The sequence below is a fragment of the Trachinotus anak genome, unplaced genomic scaffold (assembly GCF_046630095.1).
Source record: "Trachinotus anak isolate AG129_WGS33_773 ecotype Australia unplaced genomic scaffold, CSIRO_AGI_Tana_v1 ptg000012l, whole genome shotgun sequence".
In the NCBI taxonomy this organism is placed as follows: Eukaryota; Metazoa; Chordata; class Actinopteri; order Carangiformes; family Carangidae; genus Trachinotus; species Trachinotus anak.
This window is the reverse complement of record NW_027273863.1, coordinates 22,060,772-22,072,963: the sequence shown is the minus strand read 5'-3', so window position 1 is coordinate 22,072,963 and position 12,192 is coordinate 22,060,772. Positions and strand designations below refer to the sequence as shown.

At 41.2% G+C, this 12,192-nt stretch overlaps 1 protein-coding gene across 7 annotated transcripts in view; it reads left to right on the top strand.

Annotated features, from left to right (window-relative positions):
- Positions 1 to 12,192, top strand: part of LOC139629823 (neuropilin-1a-like) — a 177,891-nt gene that overhangs the window by 95,728 nt on the left and 69,971 nt on the right. For 5 of the 7 annotated variants that reach the window (XM_071492705.1, XM_071492704.1, XM_071492709.1 and 2 more), the window contains one exon: positions 755 to 929. The exons of 1 other annotated variant lie outside the window; for it this stretch is intronic. In XM_071492705.1, coding sequence (XP_071348806.1) covers positions 755 to 929 — 175 coding nt within the window. Of the gene's footprint in view, positions 1 to 754; positions 930 to 9,860; positions 11,663 to 12,192 lie in introns of those variants that run through there. One more of the 7 variants, XM_071492707.1, reaches the window with a different exon arrangement.

Here is a 12,192-nt window from a genome sequence, read left to right as displayed (position 1 = left end):
AAGTCAGACCTCGTAAATACTGTTTTTACTGTCATTTTAACGGGGAATAAAGAACTGTGGATAATATAGGAAAATTTTAGTCACACCAAAAGATTCACTAACTATCACTATAAACTGACAATTTAAGATCACGACATACAAGAGGTCCTTATGTTCGGATTAGCTCATTGTATCAGGGATATTTCGCAGTTTCGCGCTCCAGCCGGTCATTTTGAGCTGCAGCGCGTTGGCACTGGAGCCTGATATGGGCTACAAGCAATTTAATAAATCATTCATTGAGAAAATTAAATTTGATCACCCTGCCGGTTGCAAGAGAGGCAGCAGCCAGCCCACCTCACCTTCATGGGCGTAATCACACTTTATGGCAGGGAGCGAAGGCGCCCACCTCACTTTATACCACACCTTGTCTACAACAGTGTAATTACGGTGCTCTATCAGCTTTTTCAGGCTGATAGAAAGTCCTAGGATGTGAATTTGTGAATTTATATTTGTAATGTGTGGATTGGGGGTTTGGTGCAGGAATCAGTGGGTTTTTGGGTCAACATCCTTTTTGCTGTAGAGGTGGATGTTTGGATTCCTGACGATCCCCAGCTGAAAGTCTCAGTCTCCCCACTCCATCCCTGCTGATGCTCTCTAATCTCTGACATCAGAATGTGCCAGCAGTCAACATCTGAGCGCAGTTCAGTGGCCAGAAAGTCGATTTCTCTCTCCTCTAACTGACTGAACAACTTTCCGCCTTTTCCTTGCGCTGCAGATAAATGCGGGGGGAATATCGAGATAGACAACGCGGACTACCTGACCTCCCCGGGCTACCCCGGTGCCTACCCGCCCTCCCAGCAGTGCGTGTGGGTGATAACCGCCCCTGAGCCCGGTCAGAAGATCCTCATCAACTTCAATCCGCATTTTGATCTGGAGGACAGAGACTGCAAGTAAGAGTTCACTCCTCTCTCTCTCTCTCTCTCTCTCTCTCTCTCTCTCTCTCTCTCTCTCCCTCCCCACTTTTCTCCCACCCTCCTCTGCTCTCTTCTCAACCCTGCCTGGATACAGCATGAAACTCTGCCACCTATTGGTCAAGGACTTATATATCTGATTCCAGGGAGCTGGAGGTGCAGGGTTGAGATATGATACCAAGGCTGCTGGAAATTACTTCAGAGGAAATGGGGTTTGATGAGCTTTGCACTTCACACTTGATAAGGGGGGAGAGCGACTTATGGAATTTGCCTCTGGATGAGTTTTTGATATGAATTTAGAGGAGCGCAAACCCAGAATAACTTGGAGATGGAGGAGTGTTTGCTTACTGCAGGAATAAAGAAACAGTGTTTACTTTTCATTTGGAGGCAAAGTTTTCCTGTTTGTATTGGGACGAGGAAGAGAGTTTGTCTGGCTCTTTGTTTGCAGGAATAGAACCTCAAGGATCTAATTTAATTTTACAAATGACTGGAAGCCCTGTCAGGTTTTTGTACGTTAGAGATGTTAAAAGAGACACAAATAGAAGCTGATGCTTGTGTGTGAAGCTGGTTTTTCTCTGCAGTTATGTTTTCTCACCTTGTGCTTGTTCATTCACCTTCATATTTCCAATTACTGCAAAACGTTGCTGCAGAGATAAGTCCTTCAATCAATTGGTCATTTGCCAAATTAATGAGCAGGAGCTGATATTTCACTAATTGTTTCAGCCATTTTTGAAGACAAAATGCCAAAAATTCACTTGTTCCATCGTGTGAAATATGGAGATTTGCTGCTTTTCTCTGTTTTGCAGTTTAGTAAAATGACTATATTTGGATTTAAGAGCACTGGTCAGACAAAATAAGCAACTTGATGATGGCAACTTGGACTCTGAGAACTTGCGATGGACATTTTTACTATTTTCTGTCATGTCAGAGAAGAAGTGATTAATGACTGAAGCAAGAAAATCATCTCCCGATAAATCAGCACAGAAAATAACATGTTTCCCAGCACCACCACTGGTCTGTCAGGCTCAGCACAGGTCAGTCAGGAGGTAGTTTGAGTTGTAAACATTTAAAAAATGTTCTTACACGACAGGAACGCCTCACACAGACACACAACATGCATCACAAACCATTCCTGTGCATATCTGATGGTTACACACACACACACACACACACACAACTCTTTTGTACACACTCGATTGTATGCGTCCACACAACAACCCATGTGATGCTCTCGTCCATAAATAAGCCTGTTTTTTATGTCGGCTCCTCTTGTCTTTTTTAAAAGCTCCATAAACGGCTCCTGTGTAAATCACACAACTGGCTGTCCAGGGCTGTCTCACAGATGGGGTCCTCCAATACTATTGGATCATGTTTCCCCACCAAGGGACTAATAAACCATTAGCCTCCCAGACAGATAGTGGATATTGTGTTGTTCAGTGGATTACACAACTACATCAGTGTGGCAACTAACGTGCTGGAAAGCTGCTTCTTGAAAACGTAATTCTGCAATGACCTTATTGTGTGTGATAACCCAGGGAGCAATATAAGTATGCAATCATGCTGTTTAAGTACTTAATGAAATGTAATAAATCCCGGTGATAAAAATTTTAGTCAGTTGCTGGCACTGTTGCACACCACCAACAGAGTGTTATTGTCTGCTGAAATTACTTTTCCATAGGTTAATGTGCTGGAATCAGGCAGTATTAAAATAAAATATTAAGGTTTTATCAGGCTTTAACATGAGCTAATCGGTTTAGTATTACACTCTTATCTAATGAAAGAGCAGATAGGCTTCTTGTGTCCGCAGAAGAACCAGAGGAGCGTCTTTGGGAGCAAAAAAGATCCCGTTCTTTTATATCCAAAGGGTGGTGAAAGGTAAAAAATGAAAAGGTACGTTATAAGATGTCCAAAGGGGTCTTTTTATCCATCCGAAGAGCCTCTTCTGGATCGCTCTCTAAGCTCTTTTCCTGTGTGACTGGACACATGATTCCATGTCTTGGTAAGCCGGCAGACAAGAGACCAAACATTTCCACATTAGGACTGACAAGCAGTCAGTGCTGTGGGAATCAGACCTGTGGTCATTCAACAGCCAGGCCACCCTGTAGCCACCTTAACACGCCATTCAGCTGTTTTCTTAGGGGCCTCCGTTTTTGCTTGATTGGTTTCATTATTTGTTGTGTGAGTTTATGTTGGATGATAATGGGGTATATCTCATAGCTCTCTGACTTGGCAGGAGCAGTGTTTTTTTTGGGATCGAGTCAAATGCTTGAAATATGCCCATTGGTTGGGGGGGGGGGCTTAAGCCTTTCCTGAGATGATATTTAAGAGTTTTATTTCACTGTTTGAAGCCGCTGAGCTCATCGTCAGCTCCAGAATATGATACTTCAGTCATGATTGGAAACAACAACGGAATATAATGTTTGACGATGAATGTGAAATGTTCTACATTAACTTCTGCTGGCTCTCAATTAGGGAGCACACTTAGGGACAATCTGCTCTGCTGAAGTATCCATGAGCAAGACACTGAATCCTTATCAGGCCCAAATGTGACCCGGCAAATTGATGAAGCCTTTTTTTCAAGTTATTTGGTTTTAGCTTCTCTAACTTGAGGTTTTCTGCACGTCTCCACTTTAACATGACTGTCTTTACATTTAAGACTGTTCAGTGGGACAAAAGAAGACAAATTGAGACGACGTCTTGGGCTCTGCAGAATACTGTTACAGACCAATTGAGAAAGTCATTGATAGATTAATCGATCATGAAAATTGTTTGTTGTTAGTTCCAGCGCTAATGTAAAGTGTAAAGTTCTGTATGTTTAAGGGAAATTTACCAATTAAATCAACTAAAAAATATTAGGTTGGTTTCCACAGTGATGAAACCTGAGATTGATTATGAAACTAGAGCTATAACAAAAGATCATTTTTACTAGTTTAATGTTTGAATAATCAATAAATAGTTTTGTCTATAAAATGTCAGAAAATAGTGTTTTGCTCCTCCATTAACTATGCTTGTTGGGATTCAGTGTCTTGGTCACAAGGATTTGGACATTCTGTGGAAAAACTTTTATCTTACAGGACAGCGTCTCTGTCATTCTACCACCTCATAGCTTTAGTTCAGATGTCGTCTTCTTGTTGAAATGTATTGTTGGGATAACAACAGTCCTCCTCCCTCAACAGATAGCATGTCACTGCTTGCCCATTTCTTTCAGTCCCGTAATTAAATTATTGGACCAAAATGGAACAAACATATTCCACTGCTGTGAAACATGTCTGCAGTTAACTAGCCAAAAAGGAAACCATCGCACTGGCATCCGCAAGCAAGCGCCTGCTCCATTTCCGACATCTGTGGTACAAAATATCTATTCCCTGCTCCCCCTTATGACCCGAGGTTTGTAATTATGATCCCTAATTACAACTTTTTAAAAATACATATTTGACAGCCGGGAAATGTTTTCTACATGCATGATTCATGGAGAAGGAAACTGGAACTTTGGAGGAGGTCTGTACTAAAATTAGATGATCTACCAATTTGGAAACAGTGTCACCTTATCTATTAAAAAGAACAGTGATTTGAAAGACAGTGTAGCTCCATGTTGTCAGACAAATAAAACAGATGCACCAAATCATAAACTTGATAACATATCCAGAAAAGATACTGTAGTGTATTTCAAGATGAGCCTGGGGGATACATAGATTAATTTGTGGTTCACAAGGCCTTCCTAAGCTTCTGTAAAACAGTCAGTCTGGATGGCGACCTTGTACTTCCACAAACTCTCAAGTGACACAGTCTGTGCTCAGTGAACAGACGTTGGTTTAAATGAGAACCAGTAACACTTTTGTTCAGACACGCTAAGATCCGTCAGCTCTGCCTCTGTAGCCAATCTGGAGCGGCACCAGAACAAGTCCTGTCTCACGTCCACGTCTGAAATAGCGTGGCCGACAAAGTGAATCCCTGCGGAGCGCGGCAAAATAGAGCAGAGGCAATGGGTAGGGAACATGCGTCGGTGGCAGGATAATTTGGGACATCTTTTTAGGAGTTGGCTGAACTGTTGCCTCCTACAAGAGACTGCGCTGGCACAGTGTGCACCTCACACATACACAAACACACATATACACACACATACACACACGTACACACACAGGCTTTTTGTCACTTACAGTATGCTTCATGTGCACTCTTTGGTGTACACAGTTACAGTATGCACACCCTGCAAATTCTCTAATACTCATTCTTGTGCAGTTTTGCGTACGCACAGAAACAAACACTGCTGCACAGAGGGAGCCCTTTCACCTACATAGATCATCTTTTTTTGTGTGTGTGTGTGGTTAAACCCAGATGACACAAAGTCATGTATAGCTACAGATAGAAACAGACACATGATGAATTAAAAGATAAACCTGAATCTGGGAACCAAGGCATCACTTATAATTACTCCACCCTCATAAACGTAAATGAGAAGGACAACATATTAAAAACTTTTTAAACTTCATGAGGGGAGGATTTATTGAGGCCCGTCGGATCTGCATTTGTGTTTGTTATAGGCTAATTAACTGGCAATTGAGTGTAAAACCTGAAAATTAACACAAGCTCAGACCACTCCTCCTAACGGAGACAGAGGTAGATGAGGCACACTGAGGGAAATTGGGGAGAGCAAGGAAGTTAATTGCAGCACTTCATCACAGAATAACTGCAATGGATTTACTATCACATGATAAATAATAGTGTAAGAGTATCCGAGGAGGGATTTTCCTTTAACTCATCTCCTCCAAGCAGACCAGCACAACATGCAATATTCTATCCTGACATTTCAGGTTCCTCTTAAAGAAGGGACACTGGAGAGGTGAAAGAGCAAGAAGTGGCAAGAAAAATTGAAGGAGATACTATAAATTCCTCTACAGTGTGATGGAAGGACAAGTTGTTTCTTATGTTGTGTCCTGAGGCTGAGTTCTCCATAATAAGTCAAATAAATGTTTCCTCAAGCAGAGACACAGTCACAGGACCAACATCTCACAGCCTGGAGGTATCACATGAGTGGAAATACACACTTGGAAAGTATTTGTGTGTGTGTGTGTCTGTCTGTGTCTGTGTGTGTTTGTTTGTTAAGGGGCTTTGTTTGACATGAACTTTGTTTTTCGTTGGGATGATCAGCATGACCTTGAAGAATGAGTCACGCATTGTTGAAGCATTTGAAATACATTTCAGTTTATATTTCAAGATGGATGGATGGATGAATAGATGGATGGATGGATGGATGGTTTAGACAATCGATGGATTACAGGACATTGAATTTCTGGATGATACAGATGTGGCAGAATGGAAGGATGAATCAATAGATGGCAAAATAGGTGGATAGGTGGATGGATGGATGGATGGATGGATGGATGGATGGATGGATGGATGGACTGACTTATGGGCAGTGGATGGAAGAATGGCAGGATAGATGAAAGAATTAACAAACAGATAAATTCCAGGCTGGATTGATGGATCAGCTGATGGATAGATTGCTGTATGAATCAACTGATGATTAGCTTGTCAATGGATGAATGGATTTCTGAATGACAGATCAAAAGATGATGAATCACAAGGTGTTTTATAGCTAATGAATGAAATAATGGCAGGATAAAGGAATAATCACAGAGAATGAATTTTCATGGATTGGTGAATCATCTCATATAATGAAGAATGAAATCACGGTTGATTGATGTTGATGGATTGAATTACTGGATGATACATGGATGGATGATAAATCAAAGAAATGCAGGGCAGATCAATAAATCAACAGATGGCTGGAATGATGACAGGATTGATTGATGGATAGATGAATGAGTAGGTGGATGGATGATAATGGAACAACGACATGATGTATAGGTATATCAGCAGATGGATTATGTGGATGATGGATAATAGATTGATGGATAGATGGATACATAAAGTAATGAAAGGATGGCAGGATGTGAAGAAATCAATGGATGGATTAGTGAACGGAGGGATAGATGAGTGAATGGATGAATTCTGATAGAAGAATGGCAGGATGGACGGATGGAAGGATGGATTGTTAGGTAGAAGGATATACAGTTGGATAAACTTGGCTCCCTGGTACACTTTGATGACCCTTTCCTGTAAAAATGTAAGATGTTAGTCAGCGACTCTGCACTCCGTTGTTTGGTCTTGTGTTTACGCCGCAGCACAAAAATGTGCCACATGACAAACATTGTCTTCAGTCTCAGCCTTTTTTTCATGTGGCTTTAGACTGAGGCGTGGTTTCACCAGTGTTCAGCAGTCAGTCTGATTCTGCCAGTTTCAAAGAAAAATACAAGCGTCCCTTCCAGATGGTTGTATTTTTTTTTAAATGTGCTGCTGTCACTGAACAGTTAGCCTGTGGCTCGCTTTCAAGGAAATTTGAGGCGCGAGCCTTCAAAAATAATTTGGCTGTTTGTTCTGTGTTTTGCAGTGACGGGTTCCTTCTATTTGTTACTTTGAAGTGTAAAAGAAGCGTGAGATTTAGGTCAATGAAGGATGAATATTTTCTTGTTTTCTTGTTTGTAGTTTAAATGAGCAGTTGTCCTGTCTTATGTAATGTGATTACTATTTTTTTTTCTGTTCTGCTCTGACGTATTTGTAATATCTCTTGTAGGTTTATTAAAGCAGAGAACATCCGCAAAACCTTTGACAATTGACTAATTTTAGGTTTAATTGCGACTATGTAAAGTCGGAAGAGATTTAAATACTCACATTGTAATATGTACAATTGTAAATCAACAGATCTACAGATCAACACACCTCTCCCTTTTCCTTGGCTATTTCTGCCTTCCAAATTCCTACATTTCCCAATGAGGTCCTAGTCTGGAATTCCCTCTTAGCCTAAAGTACCCAAACAGATGACATTAGTTAAATCATTAAATCCCTTCTGGTCATTCGGGTACATCCTGAACTGAAAACATTAAAGGAATGAGAGAACTAAAAAGTGGAAATATAGAAAGATAGAAATCACTGCACAGGAAAGAGACTGTGATCTCTCAGATTAAGAGTAAGCAAAGACAAGGGAAGATGAAGAGGAAAGAGGGAGAGAGGGATGATAAAAGAAAGCAGAAGGACTCAGAGAGACAGAGGGCTCCAGGCTGGTTGGCATGGTCAGTCTAATCCTGACCTCGGTGACAGACCTCTCACTGTCTCTCCTCCTCCTCTGGCCTCAGGCTGTTTTTTTCTCACTTTTTTCATCCAGTCACCCTCTGTCTGCTCCATCACTTTCTTTTTCCCTCTCATCATTCTCTTTCCCCTCCTCACTCTGTCTGAACTCGAAGTGCACTCATCATGTTTTCATCCCATTTTTTCCACCTCCCTCCATATGGTCCCTCTCTCTTGTCGCTCCCTCTGCCTCCTTTTGGATAAATGATGGGCGACTTTTCGCTGTGAACAACCTGAGCTCTTGGCTATGTTTCATAAAAACTACACACAAAATGATGACTGAGCAAATTGTACCTACAGCAGCCATTTGAGTGGTTTATATCCGAACCACATCACTGGCAAAGCCTGTGTGCAACATAAGAATCAGTTTGAAATGAGAGTAGCTGAAGATATGTCAGTAGTATCTGAATAACTTTGGCCACTTGGGTAGGACTCCACAAAAACTGAAATATAATGGCCTGAAAAAAATTGCTCCGCCCACTCCTGAGAAAAATGATTGGTTCTTTAGCTGCTAAATTCTCCACAAACTGTTGAACTGAGCTGAAACCCAATACTTACATTTAAAAGTGTAATTCCCGGGCTCTCTGTCGGTGTCATTTGCTTTCATTGCCGGCATGCAATGAACCTTGGGATATGTTGGGCTACAAAGGATCCACCCACTGGATCCTTCATTGCACAGGAAAAGAAGGCCACATTTAAAGTAACCTTCAAATTGGGCCAGTCTAGTCGCACTGCTGTGATGCGATTGGTCTTCATGCATGAATGCATGAATTGGGACACAGCTAGTGTTTTGAACTTGAGGTGCAAAAGTTCAGAAACCTTCATTTTATAAAATACGCCACTTATCACATCTTTATTGTGAAATACCAGACAGTTACATATCTAGTGCTGTGCATTTGTTTAATGATACCCTTTGGTGCAGGCTGCTTTGTGCATGAAATTTCAGAGTTTAGTTGCTGACTTCCACCATTTAGACAGTAGATGACCACAAGAATACTGCATAAAACACTGGCAAAGAAGCAGACTTTCACCAGCTGAGTCTCGTCTTTTAGCAGCAAATGTTTGTCTAATGGAAGGAAGGGTGAACTTTGAATCCTGCTATTGTTTCTCTTACACAGGGTACTTTGTTTGGATGCTTTCCTAAACAATTACGGCCGCAAACTCTGCATCCCATATGAATCAGCTCACAGATATGGAACACACAGATGCACACATGCAAAGGCTGAAAATACACTTACCGTGTATACACACGTACACATGCAAGGAAAAAACACATTCAAGCACACACATACGTGCACGATAAAACTAACAAATTGCTGTAAATGTAGAGCTATCGTGGATTCCCTGTTCATCAGTGAAACACACACACGCATGCACGCACACATGCACACACTCACACATACACACACACGCTCTCATAAACAAATGAAAACACATGTCAGATTAGATCCTTAATGAGCAGATTAACGAGGAGAGAGTTTGGTGGGGGAGGAGGGGGGCAGTCAGCCACGTCACGCACACACACGCACAGCTGCAATCCCAGGATTTACAGGACGCACTTGCTGATACACTCCAGATGTCCCGAAAGCAACACGCACTAGTGGGGCGTCTATCAATGTAAACAGTCGGACTTTACAGTGACGATAAAGCTTGTTTTGAATGATTTTTGTGCAGCGTTTCAATTGGGTGTTATTTAGTCTTGTATTAAAGCTCAACATATTTAGATCAACTGTGATCATTAGATGAGCAGTAACCATGAAAATGACAGTGATGTCAGTAAATGGATGGCTTGTAGATTACTGGATTGGTTGGTTGAACGCATATGATGAGTTTATCCAGTGAGGCGCAGGCTCAGGCATCACATTTGAGAGGATTCATCATATGATGGTTGAACATGGCTACTTTTAAATCTGAGAAAGTTTTCAGGCTTCATCCATAATCCATACAGCAAGTCTGTTTTCACACAGTAATTCTTCAGAAACTTGAATCTCAACACACATTCATGGCGACACTGCTCACCATCATGACATACCTAAAAAAAAAAAAAAAACAGTTTTTATTTTGCTGGCACAAGCAAGGATAATGAATCATTCCTTGGTGCGTGGCATGTCTTCAACAGAAAAATTCATGACAGTGCAGGTGTTCACCAGATGTGTATGTTTAGTGTGAAGTGTGTTTTTAGGGTATGTACTTAATGACAAATGACATTAACGTGACACCAGCAATGTTACTACACCTCCAAGTTTGTGAAGCAAACTTTCACATTTGCTGAGGACTCCATGTGAATCTTCATTAGACTGTTTTTATGGACTGTGCTCCGGCTACAGCAGCTTTCACACCTCATCAGAGCTCTCAGTGAAAACAGCCTCAGATCCAGGAAAACCTGTCCACTTGGCTCGAGTGTCAAAATGACCTGAAATTAACTTAACCGTGATTAAAAACAACCTCTAAATGGACTATGTTAAGCAATTCAGCATTTCATTGCCTTTATTACAGCTTTTATTGTAGACACTTAGCAAAATATCAATGTGTAAAGAGAGATGGACAGATGGATAGATGAATAGATAAGTCTTGACCTACTTCTTTCTGTGTTAAATGTATGAAAATCAAACTGACCTACATCTTTCTGGGAATCCCAAAAGTCACAAGACACCACTTAAAATTCTTGTAATCCACCAATTATAAATGACTGAGCTTTTTTGTTAATGTGATTCTGGGCTTTGTTTGGCTCAAATCTGGATTCTTCTTGTGGATTTTAAAGGCCCGTGAAGACTCGATGTCACGGTTGTGACAGGCCATCATTGGTGTGTGAGGGTCAGAGGTCAGTCAGCAGGTCAAACTGTGTTTTGACCTTCTCTGGGGAGGACAGACGGCCCGGGAGGCTTTGTTCCTTTTAAATATGCGCAACGGGAAACCCGCCTCCAATGAAACCAAATGGCTGTTCACTGGCAGCGCGGACAATAAAGTCTTTTTCTTTCTCAGCTTGTAGAGGAATGTGTTGTATCTGTCTGGGTAGAAACGCCCCAGGGTGACCTCCCACAGAGAAATGTGGGTAGAAGATACACACAAACACCTCTTGTGGGCAGATGATAAACAGAACAAACGTGTGGGAGGCGCACACACGAACAGATATATGCAAACACAACAGAAATGAAACAAACTCATACATGGAAGTAATAGACATGAGTGGATTAGTCTTATGGCCCAGATCTTTGAGGTCAAGTCTACACAACTAAACAAAACCTTGGGCTTTTATTTTGATAGGATTGCACTCTAGTATAGCTTGCATGGGGTGTGTGTTTGTGTTCAACTGTCTGCCTGCCTGTGCCTCTGAAGCTTCATTATATTAACCTTTAGCTACTGTAAGGAGCACAATGAACACTGGGGTGACTCAGTGTTCATGTGTGCCATGAGTTGTGAGTCATTTTGAATCAGAGTGCTGACTGAAGGAACACAACAGGTTTTAAGGAAATGGGTGCATTAGGCAACCTAAGTGTTGAGAGCAAAAACAACAAAATCATCAGTGTGTAAGTATAATCGTTTGTCCTGATATTCTATGCCAACACTCAGTTCGCTGCTCACTAAAATGAGTGATCGGAAGCAAGTATCACTGAACAGCAGTTGTTGTAGTGTTATATTCTCTACCCACAGTGTTGCAATGTGCAAGTCCTGCATTAACAGCAAAGAGCACTTAGGTTTGGTTCTAATGGTCTTTATTATGAGAAATGGTCCTTTATCATGTTCAATAAGTTATGCTTTATTGTATAAGCAACATTTTTATATTTAAGTTGGTCCTTGTGGGGATATTCCTGACTTCATTACATGATGTCAAATCAGTGAAAAGCATTGACAGGTTTATCATGTGTTTCCTGTGTCGCATCTCTGTCTGTAACTGCAGCTGTTGGCAGTAAAAAGTACACGTCCCTGTCAAATGTTGTTATGGACAAATTATTTAAAGGCTTTTTTCATGTAAATGATACAAATACCTCAAAACTGTACTAATGCACCATACTGTCCTTTCCAAGCTCCCAACTTTTCATTTAAATTACAATAACAG